At 44.3% G+C, this 20356-nt stretch overlaps 1 protein-coding gene across 13 annotated transcripts in view; it reads left to right on the forward strand.

The window, feature by feature from the left end:
- Positions 1-20356, forward strand: part of PTPRF (protein tyrosine phosphatase receptor type F) — a 510254-nt gene that overhangs the window by 112016 nt on the left and 377882 nt on the right. For all 13 annotated transcript variants that reach the window (XM_075067537.1, XM_075067540.1, XM_075067539.1 and 10 more), the window contains exon 3: positions 19763-19922. In XM_075067537.1, the coding sequence (XP_074923638.1) occupies positions 19841-19922 (82 nt within the window). In that variant the 5' untranslated portion in view covers positions 19763-19840. The remainder of the gene's footprint in view (positions 1-19762; positions 19923-20356) is intronic.

Raw genomic sequence — 20356 nt, forward strand, 5'->3', positions numbered from 1 at the left:
CAGGCAAAGGCTTTTCAGAACTAAGGTGGACAATACCAACTTATAGCGGGTGCATAAATGTCTGCTGAGCCATGCATATTCTTGAATTCCTTTTTTTAGAGATAAGTTTTGGGATCTGTTTAACATTCTATCTTACTGAGAGTAATCATTGTGGTAACGTGGGCATCCAGGAAGGAGCATACGTGTGTGCAGGCGATGCACTGGGATGACTACTGGTGATAGATAAGCAGACAGGATTGACATAAAGCAAATAGTTTGACCTTTGGGTCTAACAGTTCTATCTCCTCCCCTTAAAAGCATTTTGATAGCATCTATGGGACCCAAAATCTCCAGTTTTTTACCGGGACTGGTATAGTGGGCTCATGCAATTGTTTTGAAAACAAACTTGAATTAAGCCATAACGACTGAATTAATTCATGCGCTAATAAGGTGTGTCTTTCCCTCTGGCACTAGCCGAGGAAAGGCACCTGCTCAGCTGACTGATAATAAAAACTTGGTACCCATCTTCTTGCCTTCCGTACCTCTTGGGGTAATTGAATAGCTCCAGGGGGAAACAAGCCCGTTTGGCTAACACAGATAGCAGATGGAATGGACTTTTTTTAAAAGGTCTGTCCATTTGCTGTCAGCAAAAATCTTCATTACAAAAGGGCGCTCCTTTGTGAGATACATCACTTTCTCAGGTGGATCTTTTATTAGGAGCCAGGTTTGTCTTGAATCAGACTATTAGTATGGGACAATTCCCTTGGTAAAGAGGATATACGAAACTTGTGAGGTGTAATTGAGATATAAAGAAAACATCCTTGTAATTGTGATAATGGGAGCTTCTAGAGTAAATAAAAAGTCAAACCTGGACCTCTCTATTAAAACAACCTTCTTCCTCCTCACTTTTTGGTGAAAGATGAGCAAATAAAGAGAGGTGTTGAGCTCATGGGTGCGCTTATCGTGGAAAGTGAAGATTATCATATCTGTCAGATGCACATAATGTTTGAATGTAAGTCCCTGGTTACTGCTGCAATCTCTCACATGTATAGACTCCTAGCCTTTGAGGCTAGAAGGGACCATCATGATCATCCGGTCTAACCTTCTGCACTTCGTAGACCACAGAACTTCACCCACCCACTCCTGCAATAGGCCCATAACCTCTAGCTGAGTTACTGAAGTTCTCAGGTCATGACTATTTAAAGACTTCAAGTTACAGAGAATTCACCATTTACTCTAGTTTAGACCAGCAAGTGACCCGTGCCTCTTGCTGCAGAGGAAGGCGAAAAACCCTCAGGGTCTCTGCCAATCTGAGTTGGGGAACTGTTCCTTCCCGATCCCAAATATGGCAGTCAGTTAGACCCTGAGCATGTCAGCAAGACCCACCGACCAGTCACCTGGGAAAGAATTCTTTATGCTATAGGAACTCAGAACCCTCCCCATCTAGTGTCCCATCTCCAGCCTTGGAGACATTTGTTACTAGCAGTCACAGATGGGTCACATCCCATTGTAGGCAGTCTCATCACACCATCCCCTCCATAAACTTATCAAGTTCAGTCTTGAAACCAGTTAGATTTTTTGCCCCTACTCCTTTCTATGGGAGGCTGTTCCATATCTTCACTCTTCTAATGCTTAAGAACCATCATCTAATTTCAAGTCTAAACTTGTTGATGGCCAATTTATATCCATTTGTTCCTGTGCCATCATTGATGCTTAACTTAAATAACTCCCCTCTCTCCATGGTGTTTATCCCTCCAATGTATACATAGAGAGCAATCGTATTTTCCCACAGCCTTCATTTTGTTTGGCTAAACAGGCTAAGCTCTTTGAGTCTCCCCTCGTACGGCAAGTTCTCTATTCCTCTGATCATTTTAGTAGTCCTTCTCTGCACCTGTTGCAGTTTGAAATGATCTGCCCTAAACATGGGAGATCAGAATTGCACATGAGTATTCAAGATGAGATCTCACCAGTGCCTTGTGTAATGGTAATAACACTTCCTGTCTCTACTGGAAATGAATCTTAGGATTGCATTAGCCTTTTTCACAGACACATCACAATAGTGTCTTATAGTATTCTGTGATCCACCCTTTACACTCAGATCTTTCTCCTCCTCTGTTGCTTCCAATTGACATTTCCCCAGCTTATAGTAAAAATTCTTGTTAGTCCTTTGCGCTAGTAAATTCTGTCCTGTTTCTACTACTCCAGTTTTCAAGGTCATCCAGATCTTCTTGTATGATAGTCTGGTTCTTACCGTATTGACAGTACCTCACAACTTCGTGTCATCCACATATTTGATTAGCAAACTTCCACTTTTGATGTAATGAGAATGTTAAATAAGATTTTTCCCAAGCCCGATCCTAGAGGAACTCTACTAGTAACCTCCCTCCAGCTTGACAGTTCACCTTTCAGTATGACCTGTTGTAGTCTCCCTTTTAACCACACCTCTGCCTGATATAATGCTGTCCTCAAGAGCCAAAAAATCATACCGTGTTATAGGTGAAACCACGTTCTATTGAACTTTCTTTGATCCACTGGAGCGTGCAGCCCTGACTCCATCAGAGCGCTGCTTTACTGCGTTATATCCAAATTCAGGTTATATTGGGTCGCGTTATAGCGGGATAGAGATGCAGTTCCTTATTCACCTTTCAATTCTCAGTATTAATTCTCATCGTCTCCAATTTAACTAATAATTTCCTATATGGCACTGTATCAAATGCCTTATTGAAATCCAGATTAGATCTACTGCATTTTCTTTGTCTAAAATAAAATCAGTTATCTTCTCAAAGGAAGGAGTCAGGTTGGTCTGGCACAATCTACATTTTGTAAACCATATTGTAGTTTATCCCAATTACCTCTATGTCCTTAACTACTGTCTCTCTTTCAAAATTTGTTCGAAGACCTGACATGCAATTGAAGTCAAACTATCGGGCCTGTAGTTTTCTGGATCCCTTTTTTCCCTTCTTAAAAATAGGCACTATATTAGCAATTCTCCAGTCATAGTGTATGATCACAGAGTTTATGGATTCATTAAAAATCCTTGCTATTGGGCTTGCAATTTCATTTGCTAGTTCCTTTAATATCCTTGGATGGAAATTATCCAGGGCCCCCTGTTTTGGTCCCAGTAAGCTGTTTGAGCTTGACTTCCACCTCTGATGTGGTAATTTCTACTTCCATATCCTCATTTCCATTAGACACTCTGCCACTCCTCCTAAGCTCTTCAGTACCCTTATTAAAAACTGAGGCAAAGTATTTGTTTAGGTGTTGGGGCATGCCTAGATTATCTTTACTTTCCTCTCCATCCTCAGTGCTTAGCAGTCCTACTTCTTTCCTTGTTTCCTTTTTTATTTATATGGCTGAAGAACCTTTTGCTATTGGTTTCAATTTTCTTTGGGAGGTTCAATTTTATTTGGCTTTGGCAGTTCTCACTTTTTCCCTATACTTTGACTTCCAAGAGGTAACTTTCCTTGCCGATCCATCCCATCTTCAATTCCTAATAGGCTTTCTGCTTTTTCTTAATCACCTGTTTGAAATGCTTGTTCATCCAGTTTGGTCTGCAATCCTTCCCTATGATTTTTTTCCTGTGCTTAGACTGCAGGCTTCAGATAGTGTCTGAGACTTTGATTTGAAGTAATTCCAAGCCTCCTCCACATTCAGATCCTTGAGTTTTTCAGTCCAGTCCACTTCCCTCACTATCTCCCTAACCCTAACCCTTAATTTTTTAAAGTTTGCCCTTTTGAAATCAAGGACCCTAGTTGCAAAGCTGTTTTTGTTTAATTCTTCCATTTAGTTTAAAGAGAATTTGCTAGTGATCACTTGAACAAAGGTGGTCCTTTATGAATGGTTCTTCTATAAGTTCCTCAGTACTGACAATACTAAAGCTAAAGCGTCATCACCTCTTGTTGGTTTGGTGACTATTTGGTGAAGAAACCCAGAATATCTGGGCCCTACCATTATTTGTAGTGCTTGTCCTCCAATCTATATCTGGGAAATTAAAGACTCCCATAATCACACTATTCCCAGTAGTTTTTATTTAATTGAAAATATTATTGGTGACTATCCATATCGGATCATAGAATATTAGGGTTGGAAGGGACCTCAGGAGGTATCTAGTCCAATCCCCTGCTGAAAGCAGGACTAGCCCCAACTATATCATCCCAGCCGGGGCTTGTTCAAGCCTGACCTTAAAAACCTCTAAGGAAGGAGATTCCACCACCTCCCTAGATAACCCATTCCAGTGCTCCTGGGAGTCTGTGGCTTACCCCACGCACTATCCCAATGGGTCTCTATTAGCTTCTCCAAAGTGGTTTTTACCTGAACAGATTCCGTTTTATCCATTCCATCACTTCTCATTTCTTTAGTTTACCACCTCATTAATATATAATGCTACTATATTGCTTTTATTTCTGTCTTTCCTGAACAGCACATACTTTCAGTACCTGTACTCCCGTCATGACTACTGGTCCACCATGTTTCTGTTATCTCTAGAGTACAGAGGTGAAAGCCACCATAAACTGATATGCAACCATCATATACTCAAAGTTTTGACTGCTGGTCACGTGGTTTTTGTAGTAATCAGAGTCATCCAGGTACCAAGGTACAAGCTCAGTAAGTTTGTAGTAACTCTTACGGCAAATGAAGATCTTAACAGGGACTGAAACAGTCAAATAATGAGGCATAGTGAGAAATATGGAGGGGTAATTAGGAGCTCTTCCTGTATCCATTCCAGTCAATATTTTGTAACTTTATTGCAGCAGCCTCTGTACTTCACTCTCATAGGTCATAGGGGAAGTTGTACTGACTCATGCAGTTAGAATGTATAGTGTGTTCTTGCCCTCTCCCTTCCTCTCTGCCTTTCCAAATCTGAAATGGATGAGGCTGCGTTTTCTTGAAGGCTTGCGGGCAGCATTGAACAATAGTCACCCAAGAGTGTTGCCGTCTTCCTCTCCTGTAAGCTTTCAGTGCTCACATGAGGCAGATTCTGCAGTGTACATACTCCTGTGGTAATATTGCAAACATGTCTTCAGGAAAATATAAGCAGAAAGACAGCCCTGGAACAAATCTTGGCCTGTTCTGCTGGGCAGAGATTTGGGGACTTGCCATGTGGTATGAAAGGTGGATGTGTTGGACCACAGTCTGTTCATCCCGAAGTGTTTGATTTGCTGCAGTCTCAATGCAACTGTCTGGGCCTTTCAAGTAGGCAGTTACTCTGAAGCCTACCAGATTAATCTGCCAGATAAAGAACTGTAATATGTATTAATCAATTTTCTTCAAAAACAGATTTTGAGCAGATGAAAGAGGGTGATAGACTTCAGCCTAGTGGGATATGAAGGCTCTTGTAGTGTTTGTGACATACAAACCTCCCATAAGGCTTTACGGAAATATGTTTAGAATGTGTTTTATGCTACTGTGATAGACCCAGGCCAGTTGGGTATAGCAGAAGGCAGATGTACTGGCCACTGGTTTAACAGTTTTCTGTTCCTTGACTGACCAGAGCAGGGGCTGCTCCAGGCTAATGAGAACATCTGAGTCTAATTAACCTGCAAAGAGTCAGGTGAGGCCATTCAGTTAATGTGACCACCTGACTCTAATTAAGGCCCTGCTGATACTATAAAAAGGGCTCACTCCAGTCAGACTGGGGAGAGCCAGAGGAGAGGAAGTGCAACTGAAGGGCTGGTTACTGAAGACACCCTCAAACCATCGTTAAGGGAGCCCTAAGGTAATGGTGAAGACAGGAGAAGCAGGAGAGCTGTGGGGAAGTGGCCCGGCAAATGTAGCAACTCTGGCAGTGAAAGGTTGGCTGCCAACAACTGCTACCATTAGGGTCCCTGGGCCGGAACCCGGAGTAGAGGGCAGGCCCAGGTTCCTCCCAATCCACCACTACAGGAACATCTCCTGGGAGGGGAAGTCAGGCCCCGGTCAGGACAGGAGGCTGAACAGAGACTGTGGGAGTATTCTCACCAACCTCCTTGCAGGCCTCCTTGCAGGGCTCAGTAGACGGTAACCCTGGCCCTACATGGAGGGTCACAGTGAGCCACTGAAGCTAGCAGAAACCGCCTAGAAGCGCAGGACCCACAGGAGCACGGTCAGAGCTCTGCCACAGCTGGTGTAAGGAGTGGGATAGTGATTGTTCACAGTGTGGTGGAACAAAGAGGTGTTTACTAAAAAACAAAAAACCCAAAAAGTGCACCGGGGTTTTTGGTTGTGGGTTTTTTTTGTTGTTGTTGTTTGTACCACCATGGAGGAGGTGGTGAGAGCACTGATGCAAGCCACAGCAGCCCAGCAGGAGGCAACCCGGGCTCAATCGATGGCACAACAGGAGTCCATGAGGTTGCAGCAGGAAACCAACCAATTATTAATGGTGCAGGCGACCCAAAATCGAGCTCTCCTGCGCGAGGTGGTGGACCAGCTCAAGAGCCTCACCACCCAGGCCTGGGGGTCCAATGAGACGTGAACCCTGAGGGCCACTGGTTGTCTGCCAAAGATTCATAGATTCATAGACTATAGGACTGGAAGGGACTCGAGAGGTCATTGAGTCCAGTCCCCTGCCCTCATGGCAGGACCAAATACTCTCTAGACCATCCCTGATAGATATTTATCTAACCTACTCTTAAATATCTCCAGCGATGGAGATTCCACAACCTCCCTAGGCAATTCATTCCAGTGTTTAACTACCCTGACAGTTAAGAACTTGTCTTGTTTACAACACACCTGTTAATGCATCCCAGAATCACGTTTGCTTTTTTTGCAACAGTATCACACTGTTGACTCATATTTAGCTTGTGGTCCACTATGACCCCTAGATCTCTTTCTGCCATACTCCTTCCTAGACAGTCTCTTCCCATTCTGTATGTGTGAAACTGATTGTTCCTTCCTAAGTGGAGCACTTTGCATTTGTCTTTATTGAACTTCATCCGGTTTACCTCAGACCATTTCTCCAATTTGTCCAGATCATTTTGAATTTTGACCCTGTCCTCCAAAGCAGTTGCAATCCCTCCCAGTTTGGTATCGTCTGCAAACTTAATAAGCGTACTTTCTATGCCAACATCTAAGTCGTTGATGAAGATATTGAACAGAGCCGGTCCCAAAACAGACCCCTGCGGAACCCCACTTGTTATACCTTTCCAGCAGGATTGGGAGCCATTAATAACTACTCTCTGAGTACGGTTATCCAGCCAGTTATGCACCACCTTATAGTAGCCCCATCTAAATTGTATTTGCCTAGTTTATCGATAAGGATATCATGCGAGACCGTATCAAATGCCTTACTAAAGTCTAGGTATACCACATCCACCGCTTCTCCCTTATCCACAAGACTCGTTATCCTATCAAAGAAAGCTATCAGATTGGTTTGACACGATTTGTTCTTTACAAATCCATGCTGGCTATTCCCTATCACCTTACCACCTTCCAAGTGTTTGCAGATGATTTCTTTAATTACTTGCTCCATTATCTTCCCTGGCACAGAAGTTAAACTAACTGGTCTGTAGTTTCCTGGGTTGTTTTTATTTCCCTTTTTATAGATGGGCACTATATTTGCCCTTTTCCAGTCTTCTGGAATCTCTCCCGTCTCCCATGACTTTCCAAAGATAATAGCTAGAGGCTCAGATACCTCCTCTATTAACTCCTTGAGTATTCTAGGATGCATTTCATCAGGCCCTGGTGACTTGCAGGCATCTAACTTTTCTAAGTGATTTTTAACTTGCTCTTTTTTATTTTATCTTCTAAACCTACCCCTTCCCATAAGCATTCACTATGTTAGACATTCCTTCAGACTTCTCAGTGAAGACCGAAACAAAGAAGTCATTAAGCATCTCTGCCATTTCCAAGTTTCTGTTACTTTCTCCCTCCTCACTGAGCAGTGGGCCTACCCTGTCCTTGGTCTTCCTCTTGCTTCTAATGTATTGATAAAAAGTCTTCTTGTTTCCCTTTATTCCCATAGCTAGTTTGAGCTCATTTTGTGCCTTTGCCTTTCTAATCTTGCCCCTGCATTCCTGTGTTGTTTGCCTATATTCATCCTTTGTAATCTGACCTAGTTTCCATTTTTTATATGACTCCTTTTTATTTTGTAGGTCATGCAAGATCTCGTGGTTAAGCCAAGGTGGTCTTTTGCCACATTTTCTATCTTTCCTACCCATCGGAATAGCTTGCTTTTGGGCCCTTAATAGTGTCCCTTTGAAAAACTGCCAACTCTCCTCAGTTGTTTTTCCCCTCAGTCTTGATTCCCATGGGACCTTACCTATCAGCTCTCTGAGCTTACCAAAATCCGCCTTCCTGAAATCCATTGTCTCTATTTTGCTGTACTCCCTTCTACCCTTCCTTAGAATTGCAAACTCTATGATTTCATGATCACTTTCACCCAAGCTTCCTTCTACTTTCAAATTCTCAACGAGTTCCTCCCTATTTGTTAAAATCAAGTCTAGAACAGCTTCCCCCCTAGTAGCTTTTTCAACCTTCTGAAATAAAAAGTTGTCTGCAATGCAGTCCAGGAACTTATTGGATAGTCTGTGCCCCGCGGTGTTATTTTCCCAACATATATCTGGATAGTTGAAGTCCCCATCACCACCAAATCTTGGGCTTTGGATGATTTTGTTAGTTGTTTAAAAAAGCCTCATCCACTCTTCCACCTGGTTAGGTGGCCTGTAGTAGACTCCTAGCACATGACATCACCCTTGTTTTTTACCCCTTTTATCCTAACCCAGAGACTCTCAACACTTCCGTCTCCTATGTCCATCTCCACCTCAGTCCAAGTGTGTACATTTTAATATATAAGGCAACACCTCCTCCTTTTTCCCCTGTCTATCCTTCCTGAGCAAACTATATACCCATCCACACCAACATTCCAATCATGTGTATTATCCCACCAAGTTTCAGTGATGCCAACATGTCATAGTTGTATTTATTTATTAGCACTCCAGTTCTTCCTGCTTATTACCCATACTTCTCGCATTTGTATATAGGCATCTAAGATACTGGTTTGATCTTGCCTCCCAGTTTTGCCCTGACCCTCCTTTCTCTCTGCCATTATAGCCCATGCTCCCTCTTGTTCCGACCCATCTCCCAGGTCTTCATGTTCCCCACTTACCTGTGGGCTTTGCTCACCTGTCCTCATCGAACCTAGTTTAAAGCCCTCCTCACTAGGTTAGCCAGCCTGTGTGCAAATAGGGTCTTTCCCCTTCTCAAAAGGTGAACGCCATCTCTGCCTAGCAGTCCTTCCTCAAAGAGCATCCCAACAGACGAGGATATAGAGGCGTATCTCCTCTCATTTGAAAGGACTGCACAGCGTGAGGCGTGGCCCCTGAAGCAATGGGCCAGTATTCTCGCCTCTTTCTTGTGCGGAGATGCCCAGAAGGCCTACTTTGATCTGCCCACTCAGGATGCTGCTGACTATTCCCGGCTGAGGGCAGAGATCCTAGCACGATCTGGGGTGATGGCAGCAGTACGGGTCCAGAGGCTCCAGGAGTGGAAATAAGGGAGAACAAACCTCCAAGGTCCCACGTATTCGACCTCATACACCTCGCTCGGAAGTGGTTATGGCCTGAGGCATGCAGCCCAGAGGAGATTTTAGAGACTTTAGTCATGGACCTTTACATGCGGGAACTGCCGCCAGATCTCCGCAAATGGGTCTGCCAGAATGATCCATCCACCTATGACGAAATGATTACATTAGTGGAAAGATGGATAACAGCCAGGGAATTAACCCAACTACCCAAGGAAGGCCCCTCACGAAACAAACACTTGACTCCGATCATGGAGGGTCAGGTGGCCAAACCCCCAGGAGGTCCTAGGTGGAAGAAGAGGGAGGTCAAAAACCAGTCGGGAACCCAGAAGAAAGGGGAAGGCCTGAGTTGGGGGAACCCTGAGACTAAATCCCCTAACCCACGTGATAGGGGAATGACTAGAAGCAATTGTAGGTGTTATGGGTACAGGAAGTTGGGGCACATAGCTGCCTAGTGCCCCAATGTCATAGAGCCAAGACAGTGTAACCTGGGGAATGGGGCAGACCCATGCAGCGTACTCAATATTGTAGGGGCGACAGTCACCCCACATAAATATACAAGGCAGGTAAAGTTGAATGGGGTAGAAACCATGGCACTCGTAGACTCAGGGAGTGCTATCACCCTGATTTCGGGTAAATTTGTAAAGCGCAGCCAGTTAATGCAGGCCAAGCGTACAGGGGTAACCTGTGTCCATGGGACTGTTTGCTATTACTCCATCATACCAGTAAAAATTGAAATTCAGGGAAATGTCACTGGTGTGAAAGCAGGGGTAGTCCCAAACCTCCCATACACCATGCTCATAGGTAGAGATTTCCCTGGGTTTGGAAACTTGCTCCCACTGGAGGAATTGGAGGGAGAGGAGCTCCCCGAACTTCAGAGGGTTTCTGCGGCAGAATGTCATCTCCCATTTTTCGCTGAAATGTCCAGGAGCTATTCCCTGTCCCGGGGAAAGGCAGGAAGACCAAAAGAGAGAGAAGGGTGGCCAAGGCCTTGGGTAACCGAATCCTGATACAAGGACAGAGGGTCGCCTGTGTAGGCAGCCATACATGGGCAACTGAAGGGGAGGGCCCTGAGACAGAGGAGGGGTCAGAGACCACTTCTGACCTCAACCTCACAGAGCCAGCCGAGAGGGCAGAGACAGATCCCTCAGAGTTCAGGCTGTTAAGTCCAGAGAGAGAGACTTTTGGACGGGACCAGGCGGAAGACCCAAGGTACGAGAACGCCAGGAAGGAGGTGGCTGAGATAGATGGGATACCCATAGAGGGAAAGGCCTGGGGGCCAGGGCCTTATTTTGTGATCAAGAGGAATCTCCTATACAGGTTCATTCAAATGCAGGAGCAAGAGGTACACCAGTTCCTAGTGCCCCAGGAACACCAGAAGGCAATATTAAGCCTCTCTCACAGTCACCTTTTTGGAGGACACTTGAGAGTGGAGAAAACCCAGGCGTGAATCTTACGCAGGTTCTTCTGGCCTGGGGTACATGAAGACGTCCGGCGGTACTGTGTCTTTTGCCCTGAATGTCAACTGCACAGCCCTCATCCACATCTAAGAGCGCCTCTGGTACCTCTGCCGATCATCGAAGTCCCATTTGAGTGGATCGCCATGGATCTTGTGGGGCCGCTAGAGAAAACGACCCGAGGCCACCAGTATGTACTTGTCATCCTAGACTATGCAACCAGGTATCCAGAAGCTGTCCCATTATGAAATATAGCTTCCAAGAGCATTGCCAAAGAATTAGTGGCAATCTTTGCTACCAAAAGAAATCCTGACAGACCAGGAAACACCATTCATGTCCAAGTTGATGAAGGATTTGTGTTCCCTGCTCCATGTCCAGACGCTGTGGACCTCGGTTTACCATCCACAAACCGATGGTCTGATGGAAAGATTTAACCGAACTCTCAAGGCCATGATAAGAAAGGTGGTAAGCAAGGATGGGAAAGATTGGGACAACCTACTACTGTACCTCATGTTTGCCATCTGTGAGGTCCCCCAAGCTTCCACCGAATTCTTCCCCTTTGAGCTGTTGTATGGACACAACCCCTGAGGCATCCTGGACATAGCCAAGGAAATTTGGGAGGAGGAACCCAGTGAGGGGAAGAATGTAATAGAACATGTACTATAGATGAGGGATCGGATAGCCCGGATCACTCCCATAGTGAGGGAATACCTAGAGAAGGCCCAAGAGGCCCAGAGAACCTACTACAACCGCCAAGCCAAGCTTCATCAGTTTCAAACTGGTGACCAAGTAATGGTACTGGTACCCACAGCCGAAAGTAAGCTGTTGGCCCAATGGCAAGGGCCCTTCGAAATAGTTGAACCCATAAGGAAAGTAAATTACAAGGTGTGACAACCAGGGTGTCGAAAAGTAGAGCAGATATATCATGTCAACCTTCTGAAACCATGGCACGTGCGAGAGGCATGCACAGTGATTCGAGAAGAGCTGCACCCAGGAAACAAAAATCCTGAACAGGTGAGGGTGTCTCCTGATCTAACGACAGCCCAGAAGAAAGAGGTAACTGAGATGATTGGCCAATATCAAGATGTATTCTCGACAAAGCCGGGTCCCACAGCTGGGACATATCACCACATCATCACAAACCCTGAGGCCAGAGTAACTTTGAGGCTCTATTGGGTGCCAGCAGTCAAAAGGGAGGGAATAAAAGTGGAAGTTGGGAAAATGCTGGAGATGGGGGTCATTGAAGAATCCCACAGTCAGTGGTCCAGCCCAATAGTGTTGGTGTCATCAGGTTTGGGCACCCACAACGTTCTGCAATGACTTCCGTCGACTAAATGAGATATCCCAGTTTGATGCCTACCCTATACCCCGCATAGACGAACTAGTGGACCGTCTGGGGAATGCCCGATACTTGATGACCTTAGACTTGACAAAGAGGTACTGGCAGATTCCCCTAGCCGAAGATGCAAAGGAAAAGATGGCGTTTTCTACACCAGAGGGTCTCTTCCAATATACAGTCCTTCTTTTTGGACTACCTAGGGCTCCAGCTACCTTTCAGCGCCTCATGGACAAGTTATTATGCCCCCATACTGGTTATGCTGCGGCCTACTTGGATGATGTGGTGATTCATACCCCAGACTGGGAGACCCACTTGGAAAAAGTGGGGGTGGTCCTTGATACCTTCCGGCGAGCTGGCTTTACTGCGAACCCTGTTAAGTGCACTGTAGGGTTCACGGAGGCCAAATACCTTGGCTACGTGGTAGGAAAAGGTCTGGTAAGGCTCCAACTGAATAAGTTAGAGGCCATCCAAAATTGGCCTCGGCCGAGTTGTAAGAAGCAGGTCCGAGCATTTCTAGGGGTGGTGGGGTATTACCAGTATTTCATCCCCCATTTTGCTACAAGGGCAAGTCCCCTAACGGACTTAGTGAAGGCCCGTGGTCCTGATCCAGTCAGATGGTCCAATGCAGAAGAGAGGGCATTCGCGGACTTACGGACTGCCCTCTGCAGTAACCCTGTATTGATAGCCCCAGATTTCAACAAGGACTTTATCCTACAGATACATGCATCCGAGATAGGGTTAGGGGCCGTCCTGTCGCAGATCGTTGGGGAGGAAGAACACCCAGTTCTCTACTTCAGTAGGAAACTCCTTCCGAGGGAACAAAAATATACAATAGTAGAGAGAGAGAGTGACTCCCTGTAAAATGGGTCATGGAAACGTTGCGTTACTACCTGCTGGGGCGCAGATTTATCCTTGTGACTGACCATGCTCCTCTTCAATGGATGCAGCGGAACAAGGAAAAGAACACAATGGTAACCAGGCATTTCTTATCCTTCCAACCTTTCCAGTTCTGCATAGAGCACAGAGCAGGGAGTTGCCATGGCAATGCCAATGGCTTATCACGCATACACTGTCTGGTGTCCCAAGCTGCCCAACCCCTTGGTGTTGTGTGGAGGGAGAGATATGTGATAGATCCAGGCCAGTTGGGTACAACAGAATAGCAGAAGGCAGATATACTGGCCACTGGATTAGCAGTTTTCTGTTCCTTGACTGACCAGAGCAGGGGCTACTCCAGGCTAATGAGAATACCTGACTCTAATTAACCTGCAAAGAGTCAGGTGAGGCCATTCAGTTAATGTGACCACCTGACTCTAATTAAGGCCCTGCTGATACTATAAAAAGGGCTCACTCCAGTCAGACTGGGGAGAGCCAGGGAGCCAGAGAAGAGGAAGTGCGGCTGAAGGGTTCTTGAAGTAGATCGTCATTGTGGGCTATGAGGGCAACATCATCAGCGAATAGAAGTTCCCTGATTAGCACTTTTTTGACTTTGGTCTTTGACTTAAGTTGGGACAGATTGAAGAGTTTCCCATCTGATCCTGTGTGGAGATGCACTCCATCTTTCATGTCCTTAAACGCACAATTCAAGAGTAGTGAGAAGAAAATTCCAAAGAGCGTAGGGGCACGAACATATTATTGCTTCACGCCACTTTTCATCTCAAAGCTGTCCAGAGTGGACCTGTCAAACGGGAGAGTTGCTCTCATGTTGTTGTGGAATGAAGGGATAAGACTTAAGGTTGGTGGGCATCATATCTTTTCTAGTACTGCAAATAGATCTGCTCTGCTGACTGTATTAAATGCTTTGGTTAGGTTCATAAAGGCGATCTACAATGGTCGGTTTTGCTCTCTGAACTTTTCTTGGAGTTGATGCAGAAAAAATATCGTGTCTATAGTTCACATGATACATTACATACATTAATAAAACTGTGAAGTGATATCTCTGCACATGCAGCAGTGTCATATTGGCTTTTTTACCTCTGTATTGTATTGCAAGCTCATATCCAGTTTCACCCTAAATCTCTCTTGGTATCGCAGCCTCCCAAATAGCTCTCCCATTGCTTATCTTTCAGATTTGCCCTATAGTTTGCATCTAGCAGTATCACCAGGCTGAGTCTTGTCCATATTGCTACAGTAGTGCCTTTGTATTATATTCCTTACCACCTCAAAAAATAAAACACAAACACACGGAGATAAAAATACATTAAGGCTGCAAAGTGAAACAGTCACAAGCAAGTCAGGAACTGCCTACACAACTTTACTTCTGCTACTTTGTGTATGTGCATTATGATAGTCTTTAATTAACCCAGTTCCATATGTTTTCCATTCCTCCTTCAGTACGCAGATTAGATGTTTAGTACTGGCTGAAGCCGCTGATCTATACTGATCATTATCCACACGGTTAATGAGGTAGCCTGCTTTGTTCTCTGCTTACCATCCTACTTTGGCACCTACTTTGCTTGGTCAGTTTTATGTTTTGTTCAGTACCCTGAAGTGCTGTGGACACTTCTCTCCATACTGACGAGTCAGTGTCTTCCTCAGGATCCGTAGGTCGTGCAGAGTCTCCTCCTGGATATTATATACAATGTCAAGGGGGTCCCATTATACTGCACATGCAGCATGTCTGGAAACAGCAGAGAGATCTGCAGCCTCTCTTGGGATTGGGTTGGAATAGTGTTTAGTTCACATCTCCCAATCTGCATATGTGGGCTCAAGTTTCAGAGTATTTTATACTTTTCCACCATTCAAAAGCAGATCCATTTTGTTCTGTCTTTATGAAAAATTGTTCCCTGTCTCCTATGTCAGATAGCAACACAACTGATGTTCTGGAATTATCTTCCTGCTCAGAAAAGTTTCTGGAGGGAATCCCATCACATTTCTCAAGAAAGATGGGATTGTTTTTATCTTGTGATCATAAGCAAAATTGGATCTGGCACTTCTTCCCCTGCAGAAATCTTTGATTCAAATATCCCTTGTCCTCACTTGATTTTCAAGTTGTTCCAAGCATCTCTTCTTAAGAAGCTTAATTTTAATAAGTGTTTTTTTGTGAGAGTCTCTTGTTCCTCCCCTGGTTTCTTTGAGACTTCTCATCCAGCCCTTCAGTGTGCTGCTCATTGCTGGTGACCCACTTGTTTTATGTATTAGAAGTTCATGGAGGACTGGTGCTATTCAATGCTGGTTATGATTTCTCTCAATATTTTAGAGTTAACCTTCTCCCAGCAGAGCCGGCTTGCTCCCTGTATTGCCCAGCACTGTATGAACCATTGATACTCTTGGCTTTGTTTTAAACTAGTCCAACTTTTCTGCTTGTTTACTGTGTCTGTTGCGTTTTCTTATCAGATTTTTAGTTTTTCTTCCAAATTACAGATAAAAGGAGTACTTGGCACCCTAAAAATACAATGCTTTTTTTTCTTTTTGAGAATGCTAAACTGAGTTGTTTACATAGATGCTTAGCCCCACTCTTTTTGGATTTCATGTTTTAGATTTTATCGTACTGTTTGTGTCACATGAGGAAATGGCAATGAGAATCTGAGGCCAGGTCTACACTGCGACTTTAAATCGGTTTAATGGCCGATATACCGATTTAACGCTGTATCCGTTCACACGACGTCGTCATTAATATCGAGTTAAACGGCTCCTTAAATCGATTTCGGAACTCCTCCCAAACGAGAGGAGTAGCGCTAAATTCGATAGTGATAACTCGGATTAGGGTTCATGTGGACGGAAATCGACGTTATTGGCCTCCGGGCGGCATCCCAGAGTGCAGCACTGACCGCTCTGGACAGCAATCTGAACTCGGATGCAGCGGGCAGGTAAACAGGAAAAGCCCCGCGAACTTTTGAATTACATTTCCTGCTTGCCCAGCGTGGAGCTCTGATCAGCACGGCTGGCGATGCAGTCTGAAATCGAAAAAGAGCTCCAGCATAGACCGTACGGGAGATACTAGGTCTGATCGCTGTATGGGGAGACAAATCTGTTGTATCCAGCTCCGTTACAGAACACGAAATGCCAAAGCGTTTGAATAAAAAACTCCAGGATACACAGCGCTGCGTGACAAGCGTAACGGGAAGCCAGAGACTCAAATGGACGCTCATGAAGGGAGGGAGGGGGTACTGAGGACTCCAGCTATCCCACAGTCCACAGCAGTCTCTGAAAATTATTTGCATTCTTGGCTGAGCTCCCAATGTCTGTAGGTTCAAACACAGTGTCTGGCGTGGTTCAGGGAACAGCTCCTCAGTTTATTTCCCCCCACCACCACGTGAAAAAAAAAAGGGAAAGATTGCTGTGCTATGGCGTTTGCTCAATGCACTCCGCGAAAAAGGCGCCAAAGGGTTGTCTGCTGCCTTCACAAAGGGAGGGGTGAGGCTGTACCCAGCACCACCCGGGGCAGTGTTTTCTGCCCCATCAGGCACTGTGCTCTCAACACGGAAGTGGGAACTATGGGATAGCTGAGGAACAGCTACCCACAGTGCACCGCTCCTGAAATCGATGGTAGCTTTGGACCATGGACGCAAACAATCGATTTCGGGATCCCACTGTGGACGCGCTAAACCGATTTTATTAGATCTGTTTTGTAATATCGGTTTAAGCTAATTCGAAATAATCGTGCAGTGTAGACGTACCCTGAGAAGGAACTTTCCCTGTAGTATCTTTGCTCACAGATGCTAGCTTAATAGTAGGATGCTAGCCTAAAGAAGTGAGGTGAAGAGAGGGATAGGAACGAGGAGGGGAGTGAGGTCATTTGGTACACGGGAGACTGTGCCGTGAAAGGGACAGAGCCTGGGGAAAGGCATGGGATTGTGAGCAGGAGATGACCACAGAAACAATAAGGCGAACAGTCAGCAGATCACAGAGCTTTAATTCACCTTGATTTGTGCTGCCCAATGTTTGCCCCTGCATTGAGCCTGTATGTTTTTGCTTAGTTAAGTATCAAATGTATCTCACTTGGTTTGTAGATAATTTTCTTTTGATGCCACTCCTGCACCTAAGGGAAGAGCTCCTCTAACAGTCTTGCTTCAGGATTTTTTCCCCTGCTGGCTGTTCTGTATGGGTAACATCTGCCTCCAAAGGCTTAATTGTGCTTAACCTGATTTCCTATCAAATTGCATCAAATACTAGGTTGTCTGGTTGGGAAGAGGTGTTTGCTTCTAAAAATGGAAGAGCTGAACCATATAAATAGAGGCCCTTTTAATGTTTTCAATTTCAAAACAGAATGACAGTTACTTAGATTTATAAAAAATTAAAGCATTCCAATTTAGAGAGTTTTAAATATTGTATGTAGACAGTTTTTCTATGTACACTGTAACAATGGAGAGAGAGAGAGAAGGATTCTTCTTTCTGCTGAGGCACAAAGAAAGACTATGGGGCTTTGTTAGCCATAGGGCAATGGGATTGAGATGGATAAGAAGAATTTTGCCTAAGAAATTTGGTTTCTCTTAACCAAGATGGTAAATTAGTTTAAGGGAGTGAACAGTTGCAAAAAGAGCAAGTCTATAAAATACCTTATGGGACAACTGATAATTCATCACTTTCTTACGTTGTGATTTATACCCAGCTCATGGGCCTGAAAAGTGATAAATCTATCAAACCTGAGACCAGAGCAAATTGTAATTAGTTTGCTGAAGAAAGACAGGAATGAGGAGACAGATCTATTCTCTTAGTTGGGGTTTCTCTGTAAGTTTTCTCTGAATGAGAAAGATGAGAAACCATGCTGTTCTTCACCTGACTTCTGAGCATTATCTGGTGCAGACAGATGTGAGGCAATACTCTTCAAAAATGACTCATTCAAAAGTTAGTCTGGTAAATATCCAAACTGCTTTCTAAGCTAGTTGTAAACCACATTCTCTGCCCTGATCAGAGGTGGAATTTGACACAAAATATTAGTTTTGGCACAGTAATTTTGAATACTTGGTGCCTTTTGTGGGTAGAGCAGCCCTCTTACGGTTCTATTGCTGCTGAGTCATTAGTGCCGATTAGTGCTGCTGAAAGTTCTCGCTTTATCAGATTGAATAGGTTAACAGCACATGCAGAAGTTAGGCCATGTCTACAGTACCCGCTGGATCAGTGGGTAATAATCGATCTATAGGGGATTGATTTATCGTGTCTCGTCTAGATGCGATAAAGCAATCCCCGAATCGATGGCCGTACCCACCTCAGCAGGAGGAGTAAGCGGAGTCAGCGGGGGAGCCGCAGCGGTCGACTTGCCGCCATGAGAACAGCCAAGTAAATTGAACTAAGATACTTTGACTTCAGCTACGCAAATCTTAGGTCGACCTTCTGCCCGGTGTAGACAAGCCCTTAGAGGCATAATCTTCACTATTAGTCCAGGCACTCATTCTCATTCCCTTGTGCTGTTCATATTTACAGATCTGTTTAACACTGGGCAAACCAACTGGGGCTTGAATTGAGTTTCCTATTGGAATAAAGTTGATCCTGCTGGTAATGATACAACTATCTGTATCTGTCTCTGCAGAGCGGGACATCTTAATGGTGTTTTCAGTAACTCTTTCACAGGAGACAAATGAGGATTTAGGGGTTAGATACCAGCAAGAAGAGAATTGGATGTCAGGCTGTTATGAAAGGCATTTCTTTCAGCATGCAGAATCCTTCTGAGCATAGTTGGATTTATTTTTGGATTGAGATAATAGAAGCAGGGATGGAATAATCAGTATTCTTTCTGTATCTCGTTTAGAACTAGGTTATTGTGTAAAGTACCTTCAGATGTCTTGGCTGTAGAAGGCACTACATAGATAACGTTTCCTTTGTATCGTATCAAGATATAACATGTGAAGAGATTTACTGTATAATACAGTAATAGAGGGAAGAAGAAACATCACTGACTGTTGGATAGGTATGATAGGATGTAAATATTTGCCTTGTTGGATTCTCCTGAGATTTTGCTGAGCCATCATCGTTGCTGCCATTGTACGAACACTGTGTTATTATCAGAAGGTAATGTTCCTAAAATGCAATGCGTATCATCACCGTCAAAAGTTTTTATGATATTTGTGAATCTCAGAACAAGGTTAAAAAACAAACACAAACAAAGGCAAAACAAAAATTCCCAAAAGGAAGAACAGCCAAAATCTTTGTCCCCAGAGCTAGGACTTGAGCCCTTCTCTGAAATGCTTGTGAACAGGAAGAGTGCTGTGAGTAGTATTGTGTGCGATAAATGATCTCCCCCGTGCCCCACTTTCCTTCCAGAATGCTTATAATATACATAAGTGGTTCAAAATGGGGCCCCAGGAACATACTACCCAGGTGTGTAACCAGGACATGTCTCATGCCAAGAGGCACCATTGGCACAGCGTTGTTAAAGTAGGAAAGATGGTTAAACCCATGTAAGTAAATAAATAAATAAATAAATCAATAAAAATTCTGGGCTTATGATACGTATATTTATTTGCAATTTGGGATGAGATGCGGGGCACCATGGTCTAATTTTACTGTCTTGTCCTTAAGATTTGATCCATTTTCTCCTATTCTCTTTGTTTGTAGGAATAAGTCTGCATTTCTTAATGCTGGATGTACTGGCCACTTGCTTCAGACTAAGGAGGACTGGCTCTGCTTTGGAATATGGTGCCTAACTTCTGTGTCCCAGTATGCATTGTGCCAGCAGTAGTTCTGTGCTGCTTGATGCCTTCAGCGGAGGCAGACAGTAAGTAACATTCAGACTGTAACTTTCTAAAACCTCAGAAACATTAAATATTTTCTTCCATCAAATAGTCGCCCGCTTGGCTAAGGTATGTGCCGAGGGAGAAATGGAAAAGTGACCCTAATGGTCTTTTTGTTTCCAGTGTGATTCAACAGTACATGCCTGGGAAGGACAAAATAAAATCTTGTCCTTTTCTGTGGGTTTGAAAAACAAACTGTCAATAAGAATCGTGTGCTATTGGGGGAGCAATATGTCTAATGACGGTAAGTTCGAAACCTTAGATTTGATTCTTATCAGCTATAGTGGACTAAACACAGCTTTGTACTGGGGGGAGGAGGTGCTACGGTGCACAGGGAATTTCCATTATTTTATTTTCCCCATTCCTTTATTCATTTCATTGACCCTCAAAACCTCCATTCTGCAGCTGAAGGCTACCA

This window comes from Chelonoidis abingdonii, chromosome 7 (genome assembly GCF_003597395.2).
Source record: "Chelonoidis abingdonii isolate Lonesome George chromosome 7, CheloAbing_2.0, whole genome shotgun sequence".
Taxonomy (NCBI): domain Eukaryota; kingdom Metazoa; phylum Chordata; order Testudines; family Testudinidae; genus Chelonoidis; species Chelonoidis abingdonii.